Source organism: Scyliorhinus torazame, chromosome 8 (genome assembly GCF_047496885.1).
Source record: "Scyliorhinus torazame isolate Kashiwa2021f chromosome 8, sScyTor2.1, whole genome shotgun sequence".
In the NCBI taxonomy this organism is placed as follows: Eukaryota; Metazoa; Chordata; class Chondrichthyes; order Carcharhiniformes; family Scyliorhinidae; genus Scyliorhinus; species Scyliorhinus torazame.
Genome location: NC_092714.1, coordinates 151,318,897 through 151,340,180, shown reverse-complemented (window position 1 = coordinate 151,340,180; position 21,284 = coordinate 151,318,897). Strand labels below are relative to the sequence as shown.

Genomic DNA, 21,284 nt, shown 5'->3' with positions numbered 1-21,284 from the left:
TTTTTGGTGAGGAATTATCCCTTTGACTCAAAGATTTTTCAGCATTAGCTTCGACAACTAAAGTCTTGGTTAATCTGACAGACTCCTAGCAAACGTTTTGGGACTGTCCTAGCGTGGCGAATATGAAGGCTGACATGATATTTCTGACCCAGTGTAAAAGTTGGAATACTTGCAACCAAACCTCCAATTTTGAGTGGCTAGAGTCAGATTAATACGGGTTATGCAAGGAATCAGTGATAGTACACATTCTTTCTGGAGGTGGGGACTGTAAGACTTGATTGTTCTGGAACATTTATGGATTTCATTCTTCAACTATGTTTTCAATTAAATGGTTGAGTTTGAATTTCTGTTAGTGAGACAATGGTTGGCCGAGGCAGTTAGGATACATTGCAGCTGTTTGTGAGAAATTACACTGTATGACTTATCAACTTTAAAGGATTGGTTAAAAGTAGGTTGAACTTTAGATGACTTCAACTTTAAACAAAATTCATGCATTTATTTCATTAACTATAGCTGGAATTCCCCAGCCGTTTACTGGCGGTGAGATTCTTTGGTCTGTCCAGCAGCGCACCCCTACCCGTGGGTTTCCCGGCAGAGTGTAGTGGCTTCAGTGAGAAATCCCATTGACAGCGGCGGGAACAGAGAATCCCACCGTCAGCGAATGGTCGCCCAGAAACACGCTGAGAGGCCGGAGAATCCAGCCCTATATTTGTAGGGTAGAACACCGTTCAGTTTTGACATTCTGATAGGTGGTATTTTCAAACACTTGTTCTTAATGTTTTTAGTATTTGTGGGAATGCGTTACAATATGTTCATGTGAATATTTATGATAGGTGTTCTGTTGAAAAGATGTGACTTTGTGACTGTTATGTAACTAAAGGAAATGTATCATTTCTTTGCAATGGAATGTAACTCTGGGGGCCAGGAGAGCGAGAGATGAACTATATGACTAGTTACAGGGGTGGGATGACACACGATGATTAACACCCAAAGCCACTGGAAGAGGGGAATTTGGACTATTTCCAAATAAGGGAGGAAGAATAATGAGAAATGGGGATAAAAGTTGGAAAATCATAATCTTTGTTGGCACAGTGTAAACATGGCTTCTGGGGTATGACTCTTCTGGATACAGTTCAACATAATTTCAAAGACAGAGAAGAGAAATACATTACCTGTGCTGACAACACTGAAAGACTCATAGGAACTTGAGGAATGAAGGACTTCCCATGTTTTCTTCGGTGCTTTGCATTGAGAATATGTAAAATATTGCTGACTAAATCCTACTTGATTGTAAATACTCGTTATTCATACCTTGTTAGGTCAAGCACAACTAAGGACCCTGGTGTTAGGAATTAAGAATTTGAAATGAAGCAATTTTTAATTAGAAGAGCTTTACAGCTAGAAACCCTAAAATCTTTAAAGTATTGAATAGCGGAGCAGGCTATTCCACCATCAGTCAATAATTTGCAATAGAGTTCATTACGCAGCTCCATGGCAAGACTCAGAGGAGCAACTTGGTGACATTCACCAATCTGAACATTAAACTTGCTTGATTTTTTTAAATTTAAAGTGGTCAATTCTTTTTTTTCTCAACTAAGGGGCAATTTAGCATGGCAAATCCACCTCCTCTGCACATCCTTGGGTTGTGGGGCTGAGACCCATGCAGACACAGGGAGAATGTGCAAATGGACAATGACCCGGGGCCAGGTTCGAACCCGGGTCCTCAGTGTTGTGAGGCAGCAGTGCTAACCACTGTGCCAGCATGCCACCCCATAAGGGTGCCCCTATAGGCAGCACGGTAGCACAGTAGTTAGCACTGCTGTTTCACAATGCCAAGGATCCGGGTTTGATTCCTGGCTTGGGTCACTGTCTGTGCGGAGTTTGCACATTCTCCCCATGTCTGTGTGGGCTTCCTTCTGGTGCTCCATTTTCCTCTCACAAGTCCCGAAAGATGTGCTTGTCAGGTGAATTCTCCCTTAGTGTTCCTGAACAGGCACTGGAATGTGGCGACTAGGGGATTTTTACAGTAACTTCATCGCAGTGTTAATGTAGGCCTACTCGTGACACTAATAAAGATTATCATTAAGCTAGCTTGTTGAGTTCCTTCCATTTCAGTTTTAAAGAACGTCTGGATTGTAAATCACAGCTAGTGCAAAAAGCAAGAATTGACAAGATTGACAGCAATGGAAACCAGTTACTATTGCTCCCTTTATTGTATTCATGCTTCCATATGCACAATACAGAAAGACACATCTAGGACAGCTTCTAAAGTTCATTGACAATGCCAATAAAAATGAGCAGAAAGTGCTGTATAAAGTGCTATGAAATGCGCTACAGTGCATCATTTAAAGTGTAATATTTTAAGAGGTACCAGGAGTAAACACCTTCATTAGTTGCATTAAAACATCGGTCCCAGTAAAATCGAACAAAGCAGTGGAGACGGTTGAGCTATCAGCCATCATGAAGACCATCAATGCTCAACTGAAACAGAAGTAACTGGTGGTGGAAAGTGACACCAAGCAGTTTTTTTTATTCACTGGGTAAGGGGGAAACAGGCAAATCGCTCCCCTGTGCGAATTAGACCTCAAGCAATCTAGAGCTTCTGGAAAACAGTAGAATAGTTCAACAACCAAGCTCATTGCGTGCCTCTCAAAATATATCCAAACACTGGGATTAATGGACACCGGGACGAACTATGCATCTGCAAAATGCCCGCTCCTTATACATGATCATTTGTACAGATGGGTCAAATACTTTGTAAATCAACTGATATTTGCAACATTCTTCCCAGCGCAGTGTGTCAGGAGCTAATGGAGTGGCTTCACAGTAAAGTTACACAGCAGCTGTGGACACACGCAGGGTGTTTCAACAGATCCAGGAAAGGGCAAGGCAGCGAAAAACCAATTGCTAACAAAGAAGCTATCAAATGGTCACATACCCCCTGGGAAGAAGTACTTCACCTGCAAGTGACATATTCAAAGTTGAAAATTCTGGGACTTTAAAGTCAGATTCTCTCACAGTGGTGACTAGGAAGTAAAGTACTGCTAATTGTACATTAGGTCCAAAGAGCAAGTACATGTGATGATCACATGCATTAAGATGTATTTGAAAAGCAGAGTCAAACACCGAGTTATATCTTCAGAAAGTGCAGCTCAATATCCCTGCCAATTGCTCTGTAATGTGCTGTCCAAAGCTCTTGATGAAGTACCTTCACTTGGGTACTTTTGTGCTGTTATCACTGTTGTTGTTTCAATGTGTAATGTCAATGTTTGTTTTCCCCCTGAACTGGTCTCACATTGTTTAGAATTGTCCTCATTATGAAAATGCACCATAACAATATTCAACTCTAATCTCGGAGGCTTGGGCCCATTCCTTAATTATTCAATTGTTCGTCCATCAGGAAAGGGTTGCGGTGCCACTGTGATTAAATCCACACAGTGCCTTCGGCAGGAATGAAGAGGTGTCAATGGACAGATCTGTGAACCCGTGTGCTTCCCCACCCCCCCCCCCCCCATCTCAAGGTCTCTCAGTCACAGCTCAATAGACATCAGCAGTCGCCTCCACTCCTAGGAATGCTTTGCATAAAAGGTTAAAACCACTGCTGGCACGGACGCGGGTCAAGGCGGGAACGAAGATGAGGCAGGACAAAGATGCTATCATGTGACCTTCTACTTCAAGGCTGCTTAGCTCAGGAGGTGGGAGAATATCCAGGAAAAGTGCTACACATCAGAGAGAATCATCAGCCCTTAATATCTACGGTACTGGTGTTGTTGGCAGTGCAATGTTCAGTACAACTTGATGAGGAACTCAGGGTACTTGAAGCACTGGCCGACTCTGGATTGGAAAAGAGAGCGAAAACAAAAGAATTACATTCTACCTGTCGAAAGATGAGTCAACCCTTCAGATATGAACGGACAGGAAACAATTACTTTGACACTGAAAATGGAACAATCCCCCCAGTATTGAACATCAGAGAGACTTTCCAATTGTTCACACCCTATTAATGGGCAGAAAGAACAGTAACTAATTGAAAAAGTATCAAGTGATTCGTCATTTCACAACTCCACCCATTCAGAGTGCTACCCCAAGTTATGGTTCTGGGTTATATACCGATGACAGTCATGGGCCAGGCGGCAGTTAATGATATTAGGAAGGTGAGTCACTACATTCATAGGATTACAGTGCACTGAAAGCCAGTAATGGGTGGGGTGGGGGAGAATCAGCACACTAATATGGTGGGGCGCACTGTAGAGGGGTGGAGACAGCACAATAATAGGGTAGGCAACATGATATTGGAAGGGGCAATATGGAGGAGGCAGCCTGTCCATACAGGGGCCAGTCTAGTCATGGAGGGGCCAGCATGTCCATGGAGGGGGTCAGTCTGCCCATGGACGGGGTCAGCAGGTCCATGGAGGGGGTCAGCCTGCCCATGGACGGGGTCAGCATGTCCATGGAGGGGGTAAGCATGTCCATGGAGAGGGCCAGCATGTCCAGGGAGGGGGCCAGCATGCCCATAGAGAGGGCCAGCATGCCCATGGAGAGGGCCAGCATGCCATTGGAGATGGCCAGAATGCGCATGGAGATGGCCAGACTGCCCATGAAGGGGGCCAGCATGCCCGTGGAGAGGGCCAGCATGCCCGTGGAGAGGGCCAGAGTGCCCATGGAGAGAGCCAGCCTGCCCATGGTGGGGGTCAGCATCCTCATGGAGAGGGCCAGCAGGTCCATGGAGATGGCCAGACTGCCCATGGAGGAGGCCAGCATGCCCATGGAGATGGCCAGACTGCCCATGGAGGGGGCCAGCATCCCCATGGAGAGGGCCAGCATGCCCATGGAGAGGGCCAGAGTGCCCATGGAGAGAGCCAGTCGGCCCATGGAGGGGGTCAGCATCCTCATGGAGAGGGCCAGCATGTCCATGGAGAGGGCCAGACTGCCCATGGAGGGGGCCAGCATGCCCATGGAGAGGGCCAGGCTGCCCATGGAGAGGGTCAGCATCCCCATGGAGAGGGCCAGACTGCCCATGGAGAGGGTCAGACTGCCCATGGAGAGGGCCAGCATGCCCATGGAGAGGGCCAGACTGCTCATGGAGGGGGTCAGCATGTCCATGGAGAGTGCCAGCCTGCCCATGGAGAGGGCCAGACTGCCCATGGAGGGGGTCAGGATGTCCATGGAGAGGGCCAGCATGTCCATGGAGGGGGTCAGCATGTCCATGGAGAGGGCCAGCATGCCCATGGAGAGGCCCAGCATGTCCATGGAGATGGCCAAACTGCCCATGGAGAGCGTCAGCATCCCCATGGAGAGGGCCAGCATGCCCATGGAGAGGGCCAGCCTGCCAATGGAGAGGGCCAGCCTGTTCATGGAGGGGGTCAGCATCCCCATGGAGAGGGCCAGCCTGCCCATGTAGGGGGCCAGCATGCCAGTGGAGAGGGCCAGCATGCCCATGGAGATGGCCAGACTGCCCATGGAGGGGGCCAGCATCCCCATGGAGGGGGTCAGCATTCTCATGGAGAGGGCCAGCATGTCCATGGAGAGGGCCAGACTGCCCATGGAGGGGGCCAGCATGCCCATGGAGATGGCCAGACTGCCCATGGAGGGGGCCACATCCCCATGGAAAGGGCCAGCATGCCCATGGAGAGGGCCAGAGTGCCCATGGAGAGAGCCAGCCTGCCCATGGAGGGGGTCAGCATCCTCATGGAGAGGGCCAGCATGTTATTGGAGAGGGCCAGACTGCCGACTGAGGGGACCAGCATGCCCATGGAGAGGGCCAGCCTGCCCATGAAGAGGGTCAGCATCCCCATGGAGAGGGCCAGACTGCCCATGGAGAGGGCCAGACTGCCCATGGAGAGGGTCAGCATCCCCATGGAGAGGGCCAGCATGCCCATGGAGAGGGCCAGCCTGCCCATGGAGAGGGCCAGCCTGCCCATGGAGAGGGTCAGCATCCCCATGGAGAGGGCCAGCATGCCCATGGAGAGGGCCAGACTGCCCATGGAGAGGGTCAGCCTGCCCATGGAGGGGGTCAGCATCCCCATGGAGAGGGCCAGCCTGCCCATGTAGGGGGCCAGGATGCCAGTGGAGAGGGCCAGCATGCCCATGGAGATGGCCAGACTGCCCATGGAGGGGGCCAGCATGTCCATGGAGGGGGTCAGGATGTCCATGGAGAGGGCCAGCATGTCCATGGAGGGGGTCAGCATGTCCATGGAGAGGGCCAGCATGCCCATGGAGAGGCCCAGCATGTCCATGGAGATGGCCAAACTGCCCATGGAGAGCGTCAGCATCCCCATGGAGAGGGCCAGCATGCCCATGGAGAGGGCCAGCCTGCCAATGGAGAGGGCCAGCCTGTTCATGGAGGGGGTCAGCATCCCCATGGAGAGGGCCAGCCTGCCCATGTAGGGGGCCAGCATGCCAGTGGAGAGGGCCAGCATGCCCATGGAGATGGCCAGACTGCCCATGGAGGGGGCCAGCATCCCCATGGAGGGGGTCAGCATTCTCATGGAGAGGGCCAGCATGTCCATGGAGAGGGCCAGACTGCCCATGGAGGGGGCCAGCATGCCCATGGAGATGGCCAGACTGCCCATGGAGGGGGCCACATCCCCATGGAAAGGGCCAGCATGCCCATGGAGAGGGCCAGAGTGCCCATGGAGAGAGCCAGCCTGCCCATGGAGGGGGTCAGCATCCTCATGGAGAGGGCCAGCATGTTATTGGAGAGGGCCAGACTGCCGACTGAGGGGACCAGCATGCCCATGGAGAGGGCCAGCCTGCCCATGAAGAGGGTCAGCATCCCCATGGAGAGGGCCAGACTGCCCATGGAGAGGGCCAGACTGCCCATGGAGAGGGTCAGCATCCCCATGGAGAGGGCCAGCATGCCCATGGAGAGGGCCAGCCTGCCCATGGAGAGGGCCAGCCTGCCCATGGAGAGGGTCAGCATCCCCATGGAGAGGGCCAGCATGCCCATGGAGAGGGCCAGACTGCCCATGGAGAGGGTCAGCATCCCCATGGAGAGGGCCAGCCTGCACATGGAGAGGGGCAGCATCCCCATGGAGAGGGCCAGACTGCCCATGGAGAGGGTCAGACTGCCCATGGAAGGGGTCAGCATGTCCGTGGAGAGTGCCAGCCTGCCCATGGAGGGGGTCAGCCTGCCCATGGAGAGGGTCAGCATCCCCATGGAGGGGGCTAGCCTGCCCATGGAGAGGGTCAGCCTGTCCGTGGAGAGGGCCAGCCTGCCCGTGGAGAGGGCCAGACTGCCTGTGGAGAGGGCCAGAGTGCCCGTGGAGAGGGCCAGAGTGCCCGTGGAGAGGGCCAGCCTGCCCATGGAGAGGGTCAGCCTGTCCATGGAGAGGGCCAGCCTGCCCATGGAGACGGCCAGAGTGCCCGTGGAGAGGGCCAGCCTGCCCATGGAGAGAGCCAGCCTGCCCATGGAGAGGGCCAGCATCCCCATGGAGGGGGCCAGTCTGCCCATGGAGAGGGCCAGAGTGCCCATGGAGAGAGCCAGCCTGCCCATGGAGAGGGTCAGCCTGCCCATGGAGAGGGCCAGTCTGCCCATGGAGGGGGCCAGCCTGCCCATGGAGAGAGCCAGTCTGCCCATGGAGAGGGCCAGCCTGCCCATGGAGAGGGCCAGTCTGCCCATGGAGGGGGCCAGCCTGCCGAGGGAGAGGGCCAGACTGTCCATGGAGAGGGCCAGACTGTCCATGGAGAGAGCCAGCATCCCCATGGAGAGGGCCAGACTGCCCATGGAGAGGGCCAGCCTGCCCATGGAGAGGACCAGCCTGCCCATGGAGAGGGTCAGCCTGTCCATGGAGAGAGCCAGCCTGCCCATGGAGAGAGCCAGCCTGTCCATGAAGAGGGCCAGAGTGCCCGTGGAGAGGGCCAGCCTGCCCATGGAGAGAGCCAGCCTGTCCATGGAGAGGGCCAGAGTGCCCATGGAGAGGGCCAGCCTGTCCATGAAGAGGGCCAGAGTGCCCATGGAGAGGGCCAGCCTGCCCATGGAGAGGGCCAGTCTGCCCATGGAGGGGGCCAGCATCCCCATGGAGAGGGCCAGCCTGCACATGGAGGGGGCCAGCCTGCCCATGGAGAGGGCCAGACTGCCCATGGAGAGGGTCAGCATCCCCATGAAGAGGGCCAGACTGCCCATGTAGGGGGCCAGCCTGCCCATGGAGAGGGCCAGACTGCCCATGGAGAGGGTCAGCATCCCCATGAAGAGGGCCAGACTGCCCATGTAGGGGGCCAGCATCCCCATGGAGAGGGCCAGACTGCCCATGGAGGGGGCCAGCCTGTCCGTGGAAAGGGCCAGTCTGCCCGTGGAGAGTGCCAGCATACCCATGGAGAAGGCCAGTCTGCCCATGGAGAGAGCCAGAGTGCCCATGGAGAGAGCCAGCATGCCCATGGAGAGAGCCAGCATGCCCATGGAGGGGGCCAGCATCCCCATGGAGGGGGCCAGTCTGCCCATGGAGAGGGCCAGACTGCCCATGTAGGGGGCCAGCATGCCCATGGAGAGGGCCAGCCTGTCCGTGGAAAGGGCCAGTCTGCCCGTGGAGAGTGCCAGCATACCCATGGAGAAGGCCAGTCTGCCCATGGAGAGAGCCAGAGTGCCCATGGAGAGAGCCAGCATGCCCATGGAGAGAGCCAGCATGCCCATGGAGGGGGCCAGCATGCCCATGGAGGGGGCCAGCATCCCCATGGAGGGGGCCAGTCTGCACATGGAGAGGGCCAGACTGCCCATGGAGGGGGTCAGCATGTCCATGGAGAGGGCCAGCATGCCCATGGAGAGGGCCAGCCTGCCCATGGAGAGGGCCAGACTGCCAATGGAGAGGGCCAGCCTGCCCATGGAGAGAGCCAGCCTGTCCATGGAGAGGGCCAGAGTGCCCATGGAGAGGGCCAGCCTGTCCATGAAGAGGGCCAGAGTGCCCATGGAGAGGGCCAGCCTGCCCATGGAGAGGGCCAGTCTGCCCATGGAGGGGGCCAGCATCCCCATGGAGAGGGCCAGCCTGCACATGGAGGGGGCCAGCCTGCCCATGGAGAGGGCCAGACTGCCCATGGAGAGGGTCAGCATCCCCATGAAGAGGGCCAGACTGCCCATGTAGGGGGCCAGCCTGCCCATGGAGAGGGCCAGACTGCCCATGGAGAGGGTCAGCATCCCCATGAAGAGGGCCAGACTGCCCATGTAGGGGGCCAGCATCCCCATGGAGAGGGCCAGACTGCCCATGGAGGGGGCCAGCCTGTCCGTGGAAAGGGCCAGTCTGCCCGTGGAGAGTGCCAGCATACCCATGGAGAAGGCCAGTCTGCCCATGGAGAGAGCCAGAGTGCCCATGGAGAGAGCCAGCATGCCCATGGAGAGAGCCAGCATGCCCATGGAGGGGGCCAGCATCCCCATGGAGGGGGCCAGTCTGCCCATGGAGAGGGCCAGACTGCCCATGTAGGGGGCCAGCATGCCCATGGAGAGGGCCAGCCTGTCCGTGGAAAGGGCCAGTCTGCCCGTGGAGAGTGCCAGCATACCCATGGAGAAGGCCAGTCTGCCCATGGAGAGAGCCAGAGTGCCCATGGAGAGAGCCAGCATGCCCATGGAGAGAGCCAGCATGCCCATGGAGGGGGCCAGCATGCCCATGGAGGGGGCCAGCATCCCCATGGAGGGGGCCAGTCTGCACATGGAGAGGGCCAGACTGCCCATGGAGGGGGTCAGCATGTCCATGGAGAGGGCCAGCATGCCCATGGAGAGGGCCAGCCTGCCCATGGAGAGGGCCAGACTGCCAATGGAGAGGGCCAGCCTGCCCATGGAGAGAGCCAGCCTGTCCATGGAGAGGGCCAGCATCCCCATGGAGAGGGCCAGCATGCCCATGGAGAGGGCCAGAGTGCCCATGGAGAGAGCCAGCCTGCCCATGGAGAGGGCCAGCCTGCCCATGGAGGGGGCCAGTCTGCCCATGGAGGGGGGCAGCATCCCCATGGAGAGGGCCAGACTGCCCATGGAGAGGGTCAGCATCCCCATGAAGAGGGCCAGCATGCCCATGGAGAGGGCCAGCATGCCCATGGAGAGGGCCAGCATGCCCATGGAGAGGGCCAGCCTGCCCATGGAGGTGGTCACATCCCCATGAAGAGGGCCAGCATGCCCATGGAGGGGGTCGCATCCCCATGAAGAGGGCCAGACTGCCCATGTAGGGGGCCAGCATGCCCATGGAGAGGGCCAGACTGCCCATGTAGGGGGCCAGCATCCCCATGAAGAGGACCAGACTGCCCATGTAGGGGGCCAGCATCCCCATGGAGAGGGCCAGACTGCCCATGTAGGGGGCCAGCATGCCCATGGAGAGGGCCAGACTGCCCATGGAGAAGGCCAGTCTGCCCATGGAGAGAGCCAGAGTGCCCATGGAGAGAGCCAGCATGCCCATGGAGAGAGCCAGCATGCCCATGGAGGGGGCCAGCATCCCCATGGAGGGGGCCAGAGTGCCCATGGAGAGAGCCAGCATGTCCATGGAGGGGGCCAGCATCCCCATGGAGGGGGCCAGTCTGCCCATGGAGAGGGCCAGAGTCCCCATGGAGAGAGCCAGCATGCCCATGGAGGGGGCCAGCATCCCCATGGAGGGGGCCAGTCTGCCCATGGAGAGGGCCAGAGTGCCCATGGAGGGGGCCAGCATCCCCATTGGGAGGGCCAGCATGTCCGTGGAAAGGGCCAGCCTGCCCATGGAGGGGGCCAGAGTGCCCATGGAGGGGGCCAGCCTGCCCATGGAGAGGGCCAGCCTGCCCGTGGAGAGGGCCAGTCTGCCCATGGAGGGGGCCAGCCTGTCCATGGAGAGGGCCAGCCTGCCCATGGAGAGGGCCAGCCTGCCCATGGAGAGAGCCAGCCTGCCCATGGAGAGAGCCAGCCTGCCCATGGAGGGGGTCAGCCTGTCCATGGAAAGGGCCAGCATGTCCATGGAGAGGGCCAGAGTGCCCATGGAGAGAGCCAGCCTGCCCGTGGAGAGGGTCAGCCTGCCCATGGAGGGGGCCAGCATCCCCATGGAGAGGGCCAGCCTGCCCATGGAGAGGGCCAGCCTGCCTATGGAGGGGGCCAGCCTGCCCATGGAGGGGGCCAGTCTGCCCATGGAGGGGGCCAGTCTGCCCATGTAGTGAGCCAGCCTGCCCATGGAGAGAGCCAGCCTGTCCATGGAGAGGGCCAGAGTGCCCATGGAGAGAGCCAGCCTGCCCATGAAGAGGGCCAGAGTGCCCGTGGAGAGGGCCAGCCTGCCCATGGAGGGGGTCAGCCTGCCCATGGAGAGGGTCAGCATCCCCATGGAGGGGGCTAGCCTGCCCATGGAGAGGGTCAGCCTGTCCGTGGAGAGGGCCAGCCTGCCCGTGGAGAGGGCCAGACTGCCTGTGGAGAGGGCCAGAGTGCCCGTGGAGAGGGCCAGAGTGCCCGTGGAGAGGGCCAGCCTGCCCATGGAGAGGGTCAGCCTGTCCATGGAGAGGGCCAGCCTGCCCATGGAGAGGGCCAGAGTGCCCGTGGAGAGGGCCAGCCTGCCCATGGAGAGAGCCAGCCTGCCCATGGAGAGGGCCAGCATCCCCATGGAGGGGGCCAGTCTGCCCATGGAGAGGGCCAGAGTGCCCATGGAGAGAGCCAGCCTGCCCATGGAGAGGGTCAGCCTGCCCATGGAGAGGGCCAGTCTGCCCATGGAGGGGGCCAGCCTGCCCATGGAGAGAGCCAGTCTGCCCATGGAGGGGGCCAGCCTGCCCATGGAGAGGGCCAGTCTGCCCATGGAGGGGGCCAGCCTGCCGAGGGAGAGGGCCAGACTGTCCATGGAGAGGGCCAGACTGTCCATGGAGAGAGCCAGCATCCCCATGGAGAGGGCCAGACTGCCCATGGAGAGGGCCAGCCTGCCCATGGAGAGGACCAGCCTGCCCATGGAGAGGGTCAGGCTGTCCATGGAGAGAGCCAGCCTGCCCATGGAGAGAGCCAGCCTGTCCATGAAGAGGGCCAGAGTGCCCGTGGAGAGGGCCAGCCTGCCCATGGAGAGAGCCAGCCTGTCCATGGAGAGGGCCAGAGTGCCCATGGAGAGGGCCAGCCTGTCCATGAAGAGGGGCAGAGTGCCCATGGAGAGGGCCAGCCTGCCCATGGAGAGGGCCAGTCTGCCCATGGAGGGGGCCAGCATCCCCATGGAGAGGGCCAGCCTGCACATGGAGGGGGACAGCCTGCCCATGGAGAGGGCCAGACTGCCCATGGAGAGGGTTAGCATCCCCATGAAGAGGGCCAGACTGCCCATGTAGGGGGCCAGCCTGCCCATGGAGAGGGCCAGACTGCCCATGGAGAGGGTCAGCATCCCCATGAAGAGGGCCAGACTGCCCATGTAGGGGGCCAGCATCCCCATGGAGAGGGCCAGACTGCCCATGGAGGGGGCCAGCCTGTCCGTGGAAAGGGCCAGTCTGCCCGTGGAGAGTGCCAGCATACCCATGGAGAAGGCCAGTCTGCCCATGGAGAGAGCCAGAGTGCCCATGGAGAGAGCCAGCATGCCCATGGAGAGAGCCAGCATGCCCATGGAGGGGGCCAGCATCCCCATGGAGGGGGCCAGTCTGCCCATGGAGAGGGCCAGACTGCCCATGTAGGGGGCCAGCATGCCCATGGAGAGGGCCAGCCTGTCCGTGGAAAGGGCCAGTCTGCCCGTGGAGAGTGCCAGCATACCCATGGAGAAGGCCAGTCTGCCCATGGAGAGAGCCAGAGTGCCCATGGAGAGAGCCTGCATGCCCATGGAGAGAGCCAGCATGCCCATGGAGGGGGCCAGCATGCCCATGGAGGGGGCCAGCATCCCCATGGAGGGGGCCAGTCTGCACATGGAGAGGGCCAGACTGCCCATGGAGGGGGTCAGCATGTCCATGGAGAGGGCCAGCATGCCCATGGAGAGGGCCAGCCTGCCCATGGAGAGGGCCAGACTGCCAATGGAGAGGGCCAGCCTGCCCATGGAGAGAGCCAGCCTGTCCATGGAGAGGGCCAGCATCCCCATGGAGAGGGCCAGCATGCCCATGGAGAGGGCCAGAGTGCCCATGGAGAGAGCCAGCCTGCCCATGGAGAGGGCCAGCCTGCCCATGGAGGGGGCCAGTCTGCCCATGGAGGGGGGCAGCATCCCCATGGAGAGGGCCAGACTGCCCATGGAGAGGGTCAGCATCCCCATGAAGAGGGCCAGCATGCCCATGGAGAGGGCCAGCATGCCCATGGAGAGGGCCAGCATGCCCATGGAGAGGGCCAGCCTGCCCATGGAGGTGGTCACATCCCCATGAAGAGGGCCAGCATGCCCATGGAGGGGGTCGCATCCCCATGAAGAGGGCCAGACTGCCCATGTAGGGGGCCAGCATGCCCATGGAGAGGGCCAGACTGCCCATGTAGGGGGCCAGCATCCCCATGAAGAGGACCAGACTGCCCATGTAGGGGGCCAGCATCCCCATGGAGAGGGCCAGACTGCCCATGTAGGGGGCCAGCATGCCCATGGAGAGGGCCAGACTGCCCATGGAGAAGGCCAGTCTGCCCATGGAGAGAGCCAGAGTGCCCATGGAGAGAGCCAGCATGCCCATGGAGAGAGCCAGCATGCCCATGGAGGGGGCCAGCATCCCCATGGAGGGGGCCAGAGTGCCCATGGAGAGAGCCAGCATGTCCATGGAGGGGGCCAGCATCCCCATGGAGGGGGCCAGTCTGCCCATGGAGAGGGCCAGAGTCCCCATGGAGAGAGCCAGCATGCCCATGGAGGGGGCCAGCATCCCCATGGAGAGGGCCAGAGTGCCCATGGAGGGGGCCAGCATCCCCATGGAGAGGGCCAGCATGTCCGTGGAAAGGGCCAGCCTGCCCATGGAGGGGGCCAGAGTGCCCATGGAGGGGGCCAGCCTGCCCATGGAGAGGGCCAGCCTGCCCGTGGAGAGGGCCAGTCTGCCCATGGAGGGGGCCAGCCTGTCCATGGAGAGGGCCAGCCTGCCCATGGAGAGGGCCAGCCTGCCCATGGAGAGAGCCAGCCTGCCCATGGAGAGAGCCAGCCTGCCCATGGAGGGGGTCAGCCTGTCCATGGAAAGGGCCAGCATGTCCATGGAGAGGGCCAGAGTGCCCATGGAGAGAGCCAGCCTGCCCGTGGAGAGGGTCAGCCTGCCCATGGAGGGGGCCAGCATCCCCATGGAGAGGGCCAGCCTGCCCATGGAGAGGGCCAGCCTGCCTATGGAGGGGGCCAGCCTGCCCATGGAGGGGGCCAGTCTGCCCATGGAGGGGGCCAGTCTGCCCATGTAGTGAGCCAGCCTGCCCATGGAGAGAGCCAGCCTGTCCATGGAGAGGGCCAGAGTGCCCATGGAGAGAGCCAGCCTGCCCATGAAGAGGGCCAGAGTGCCCGTGGAGAGGGCCAGCCTGCCCATGGAGGGGGCCAGCATCCCCATGGAGAGGGCCAGCATGGCCATGGAGAGAGCCAGCCTGCCCATGGAGGGGGCCAGCCTGCCCATGTAGAGAGCCAACCTGCCCATGGAGAGAGCCAGCCTGTCCATGGAGAGGGCCAGAGTGCCCATGGAGAGAGCCAGCCTGCCCATGAAGAGGGCCAGAGTGCCCGTGGAGAGGGCCAGCCTGCCCATGGAGGGGGCCAGCATCCCCATGGAGAGGGCCAGCATGTCCATGGAGAGAGCCAGCCTGCCCATGGAGGGGGCCAGCATCCCCATGGAGAGGGCCAGCCTGTCCATGGAGAGAGCCAGCCTGCCCATGAAGAGGGCCAGAGTGCCCGTGGAGAGGGCCAGCCTGCCCATGGAGAGGGCCAGAGTGCCCGTGGAGAGGGTCAGAGTGCCCATGGAGAGAGCCAGCATGCCCTTGGAGGGGAAAATTGTGCTAATGGGTGCGCAATGGTGTGCACAGAAGACACATTGAGGGCAGTATGATAAGCATCGGTGTGGTCAGGTACCAATGGCTGGTTGAGTATTAATAATGCAGCCCCTCAACTAACGGCCAGTCTGAGGTCTCTCATTCCTTTTCTTACCTGAGCTACTTATTGATTGAGAAGAGCTGGAGTCGCCGATCAGTGCTTGCAGGTTTGGAGTCGAGACCCAACCCTCTTTATTTGTGTTAAGATTTCTGACAAGCCTGAGAGCAAAATAAAATGTGCATTACCCTCGGTTCATTCTCTAGCATCAAGGGAACAAGCACACTGATTACTGGCATGGTAACTGTCACAGATAGCAATGCAGGTTAACGAAGCCATAACAAGTACAAATCACAGAAATTCACTTCTAGAGGAACAGATTTCAAAAGAAGTAATGTTAAAATTATATAGGATCCTGGTTAGACCATAAAAAGAGTATTGTGCAGTGTCTCCGTATTACAAAGAGAATGTGGGAACACTGGAGAGGGTGAAAAAATTATTTATAAGGACAGAATCCCTACAGTGTAGAATGAGGCCATGAGGCCCATCGAGTTTAAACCGACCCTCCGAAAGAGCAGTCTACCCCGCCCTATACCTGTAACCTAACCTGCTCATTCCTAGACACTAAGGAACAATTTTACCAGCGCCAATCCACTTAACCTGCACATCTTTGGCTTGTGGGAGGAAATCCACGCAGACACGGTGAGAAGCTCCACACAGACAGTCACCCAAAGTTGGAATTGAACTCAGGTCCCTGGTGCTATGAGGCAACAGTGCTAACCACTATTCCATTGATGTTACTACAACCAACAGGGCACATTATTGAGAAACATTAAACAGGTTAGAGCTCTTTTCTCAAGAAAGGAAAAGGCTGAGGAGCGACCAGGAAGAAGTCTTTAAAAAAAATTATGAATAGATTAATTTGCACATTCTCCCCGTGTCTGCCTGGGTTTCACCCCCACAACCCACAGATGTGCAGGTTAGGTGGATTGGCCACGCTAAATTGCCCTTAATTGGAAAAAATGAATTGGGCACTCTAAATTTATTGTAAAAAAATTTTTTTTTAAGTGTGTGGAACTCATTAACAAGTGGTTTGTTTAAGATGAATAGCATAGGTTCAGCTCACAGGAAATTCAGTAAGTACACAAGGGGGAAAGGTATGGTGATAGGGTTAAATGAAGAAGGGTATGAGGAGAATTGTGTGGAGCATAAACACTGGTATAGCACTGCTAGGCTCAATGGCCTCTCTCTTCTATAATCTCAATGTCATTTCACATCATTTTATGTAATTCTTTGGAGCTCACTTATTTCTTAAAATTATTTCATGATATTATGGATAAAATCAGCATTTGTTGCCCATTTTGTTTTAAAAAATATTTTTATTAAGGTTTTCCAGAATTTTTCATAATAAAACACTAGTAACAATAATAACAAAACAAAATAGAGTGAACATTAACATAGTGCAAAAAGAGAATATAAGTGCAAAAAGAGAATACACAATAACAATTAAATAGACATTACTCCACGAGGCTCAGTCTTCCCACACCATCCCAATGAAGCACTCACCCACCCACCCCTACGGATTGCTGCTGCTGCTGACATTTTAATTTTCCCCGAGAAAGTCGACAAACGGCTGCCACCTCCGAGAGAACCCCAGCGTAGACCCTCTTAAGGCAAACTTTATTTTCTCGAGGCTGAGAAACCCAGCCATGTCGTTAACCCAAGTCTCTACACTCGGGGGCTTTGAGTCCCTCCACATTAATAAAATCTGTCTCTGGGCTACTAGGGAGGCAAAGGCCAAGACGTCGGCCTCTTTTGCCCCCTGAACTCCCGGGTCTTCTGACACTCCGAAGATCGCTATCTCTGGTCTCGGCACCACCCGTGTGTTAAGCACTTTGGACATTGACCTCGCGAACCCTTGCCAGAACTCTCTAAGCTCCGGGCATGCCCAAAACATGTGGACATGGTTTGCTGGGCTGCCCTTGCACCTCGTACTTCTACCCCAAAAAACGTGCCCATTATCGCTGCCGTCATGTGTGCCCGGTGGACCACCTTAAATTGAATTAGACTGAGCCTGGCACATGATGAGGAGGAATTAACCCTGCCCAGGGCCTCTGCCCACAGACCCGCTTCCAACTCCTCACCTAGCTCCTCCTCCCACTTGCCCTTGAGTTCCTCCACCAGGGTTTCCTCCGCCTCCTGTAGTTCCTGGTAGATATCCAACACCTCCCCTCCCCCACCCAGGTGCCGGAGACCACCCTGTCCAGTGTCCTCAGTGGCGGCAGCGTCAGAAAGGCCACTACCTGTTTTTTCAGGAAGGCGAGTACTTGCAGATATTTAAAGGCGTTTCCTGGCGGCAGACTAAATTTGACCTCTAGCGCCTTCAAACTGGGAAAGCTTCCGTCTATGAACAGATCCCCCATCCTTCTGATGCCTGCCCTCTGCCAGCTCTGGAACCCACCATCCATCCTACCCAGGACAAACCTGTGGTTGTTACATATCGGGTCCAGACCGATGCTCCCTCCACCTTCTTGTACCTCCTCCACTGCCCCCAGATCCTCAGTGTCGCCATCACCACCGGACTTGTGGAGTAACGGGTCGGCGGGAATGGCAAAGGAGCCGTTATCAAAGCTCCCAGACTAATACCTTTACATGACGCCTCCAGCCGCTCCAACGCCGCCCCCGCCCCCCCATCGCCCACTTCCTAATCATGGCTATATTGGCCGCCCAGTAGTAGTTGTGAAAGTTCGGCAATGCCAACCCCCCCCCCACCCGACTGCGCTCCAATAGCGATCTCCTTACTCGCGGGGTCATGTTTGCCCACACAATGCCCAAAATGATCCTACTCACCCGCTTAAAAAAAGCCTTAGGGATGAAGATGGGGAGGCACTGAAAGACAAACAAAAATCTGGGGAGGACCGTCATTTTCACGGTCTGCACCCTTCCTGCCAGTGACAGAGGGAGCATGTCCCACCTTTTAAAGTCCCCTTCCATTTGCTCAACTAACCGGGTCAGAGTGAGCCTGTGCAGGGCATCCCATTTCCCGGCCACCTGTATACCCAGGTAACGAAAACTTTTCTCTACCACCCTGAGCGGCAGCTCTTTCAGTCTCTTCTCCTGCCCCTTGGCCTGGATCACGAACAACTCACTCTTTCCCATGTTCAGTTTGTACCCTGACAAACTACCAAAATCTCTCAGAATCCGCAGAATCTCCCCCATCCCCTCTGTGGTAGTATGTATTGGGGGTCATGTGGGACTGGAAGCCCTAATGTCATTGGCTGACAGATCCCGGGTCCTGGTTGGCCGTTGACCTCATACTCCGCCCTGAAGGCGAAGTATAAGAAGCCGGTGCCTTCCCCCGCATGCCAGTTTACTATCGGGCTGCTGGGGAACAGACACGCTTAATAGAGCCTCATCGACTTCACTCTATTTGTCTCATGGAGTCTTTGTGCGCCACACCCTCCACAGGGTCCAAAATGTACAGGAGCAAATCATCCGCGTATAGCGAGACCCGATGTCCCTCCCTCTCCGCTCTTTCTCTCTTTTCCCTATGGGATTGAATTGAGATGAGCTCCCCTCTGACAACTGCCTTCAGAGCCTCCCAAACCGTTGCCGCTGCTACCTCACCCATATCGTTTGTTTCCAGGTAATCCTGGATGTTCCTGCTAATCCACCCGCAAACCTCTTCGTCTGCCAGCAGCCCCACATCCAGTCTCCAGAGTGGGCGCTGCCCTCTCTCCTCACTAAGCCGCAGGTCCACCCAGTGCGGGACATGGTCCGAGACTGTGATTGCCGAGTATTCTGTCCCCGCCACCTTTGGGATTAACACCCTGCTCAAGACAAAGAAATCTATGCGGGAGTAAACCTTATGAACGTGGGAGAGAAAAGAGAACTCCTTCGCTCTCGCCCGTGCGAACCTCCAGGGATCCACCCCCCCCCCCAATCTGCTCCATAAGACGTTTCAGTTCCTTAGCCACTGCCAGTCGCTTCCCTGTCCTGGACTTCGACCGGTCCAGCTCGGGGTCAATGACTGTGTTAAAGTCTCCTCCCATGATCAGGTTGTGTGACTCTAAGTCTGGGATTTTGCCTAGAATGCGTCTCATAAATTCCACATCATCCCAATTCGGAACGTAGACATTCACAAACACCACCCGGACCCCCTCCCACTTTCCACTCACCATTATATACCTGCCCCCCTTATCTGCCACAATTCTCCCAGCCTCGAATGCCACACCCTTACTGATCAGAACTGCTACCCCCCTGGTCTTCAAATCCAGCCCTGAATGAAACACCTGGCCTACCCATCCCTTTCTCAATCTCGTATGATCTGCGAGCTTTAAATGTGTCTCCTGAAGCATTGCTACGTCTGCCTTTAACCCATTTAAATGCGCGAACACGCGCACTCTTTTGACCATTCAAACCCCTCACATTCCACGTTATCAGCCTGGAAGGGGGCTAACCCCCCCCCAACCTCCACCCCTGTCGACTAGCCATCACCCCTTTTTGGCCAACCTCGAGCCCACGCCCTTCGCTTCCTCGAGCCACCGCCTCCAACCCTCAATTGGTTCCCCGAAATTGATACCTCCTCTGTCAGCAAAGCAGCATCCCCCCCTCCCCTCCCCCCCACCCCAACAGTCCCACAACCCAACATCCTCCAGTCAAGCACCAGCTAAGCACTTGCTCACCCCCCACTATGCTCCCGAGAGTCAGCTGACCCATGCTGACCCCGGTAGCTCCCGCCCCTAGCACCGATCAGACTGTTGCCTCATTGTCCGGACCCCTCTCCCCACATGAATAAACCAATTAAACCACCTCTCCAGCCCCAGTGAGTAAATAGTAATACGAAAAGAAAAACAAACAAAAGACACTAACATAGCCCCGTGAGGAGACACTTGTTGAACCAAGGCTCCAACTTCCCGAAAAATCGCACTAAGTACAGGGCCCCCTCCCCCCTCTGTATCTCAACTTTGCCGAAAACACAGCACCCTCCAGCCACCACCACAGCCCTTACACGCACCCAGCACTGTATACAATCTTATATTAGAAACGGTACCGTGTTACCCAGCCCCACCGCCGCATTACACCAAAGCTTATTTGTCCTTTAATTCGAGTCCAGCTTTTCTTGTTTGGCGAAATGACCCCGCCTCGTCCGGCATCTCAAAATAGTGATGCCATTCCTTGTATGTGACCCAAAGCCTCGCTGGGTGTAGCATCCCAAATTTCACCCCCTTGCTGAAGAGGGTGGCCTTCACCCGATTGAATCCAGCACGCCTCTTGGCGAGCTCCGCACCCAGTTCCTGGTAGATGCGTATCACGCTGTTCTCCCACCTGCTGCTCCATTCTTTTTTAGCCCACCGCAAGACAAGTTCCTTGTCCGAGAAGCGATGAAATCTCACCACCATGGCGCTCGGCGGTTCATTCGCCTTGGGCTTCCTTGCGAGGGCTCTGTACGTGCTCCAGGGGTCGAAGGAATACCCCCATCCCTATCAGCGTCTCCAGCATCTTGGAAACAAATGCTCCCGCATCCGACCCCTTCTCACCTTAGTAGAGGCCCACAACTCTCAAGTTCTGCCTCCTGGACCTGTTTTCTAGGTCCTCCAACCTCTCCTGCCACTTCTTGTGGAGGTCATCCTGTGCCTCCACCTTACGGGCCAGTACGACCAACTCGTCTTCATGGTCGGATGGCTTTTTATCCATCTCCTTAATCGCTTTCCCTTTTGTCGCCTGAGTTGCGATCATTTGGTCTATTGAAGCCTTCATCGGGGCCAGCATGTCCTTTTTAAGATCAGCAAAGCAACCCCTGAGGAACTCCTGTTGCTCCTGTGACCACTGTGCCCACGCTCCCTGGTCTATACCGGCCGCCATGCTGTGCCTCGGCACCCGCTCCTCACACTTCTGTCTGTCTGGACTTAAACGCTTCACTCGGCGACTCCTGGTCCAGCTATCCATACAACAGAGAGGGACTCCTTTTTGGCAGTGTTCGCTTCACCAATTTGTCCCAAAAAGTCAGTGAAAACTCCTGAAAAAAGGTCCGAGAGTGTGTTCCAGGCGGGAGCTGCCAAATGCGCAACCTACTCCTCCATGGCCGCCACCAGAAGTGTTGTTGCCCATTTCTTTTTAAAAAAAATATATTTATTAAAGTTTTTTAACACAATTTTTCTCCCTTACAAACAATAACCTCCCCCCCCCCCCCCCCCCCCCCCCCGTAACAAAAAAAAAACGAGAAATCGCGCAGAGCAAGATATATACATGGCAAAATGATATATTTACACAGCTTTGTACACTGGCCCTCACCCGTACGTGCCAGTTTCCCCAACCCTTCATGTTATCTCTTGCTCATCCACCATCCCAGGCAGTCCCCCCTCTTCTTCCCCCCCCCCCCCCCAAGGTTGCTGCTGCTGACCGACCTTCCTCTAACGCTCCGCGAGATAGTCTAGGAACGGTTGCCACCGCCTGTAG

At 56.7% G+C, this 21,284-nt stretch overlaps 1 protein-coding gene across 7 annotated transcripts in view; it reads right to left on the bottom strand.

The window, feature by feature from the left end:
• Window positions 1-2,188: 2,188 nt before the first annotated feature.
• The window catches only part of mcf2la (mcf.2 cell line derived transforming sequence-like a), a 343,346-nt gene continuing 324,250 nt past the window's right edge, over window positions 2,189-21,284 (bottom strand). For all 7 annotated transcript variants that reach the window (XM_072514367.1, XM_072514366.1, XM_072514368.1 and 4 more), the window contains 2 exons: window positions 14,943-15,046; window positions 2,189-3,834 (listed from right to left, as the gene is read on the bottom strand). In XM_072514367.1, coding sequence (XP_072370468.1) covers window positions 3,740-3,834; window positions 14,943-15,046 — 199 coding nt within the window. In that variant the 3' untranslated portion in view covers window positions 2,189-3,739. The remainder of the gene's footprint in view (window positions 3,835-14,942; window positions 15,047-21,284) is intronic.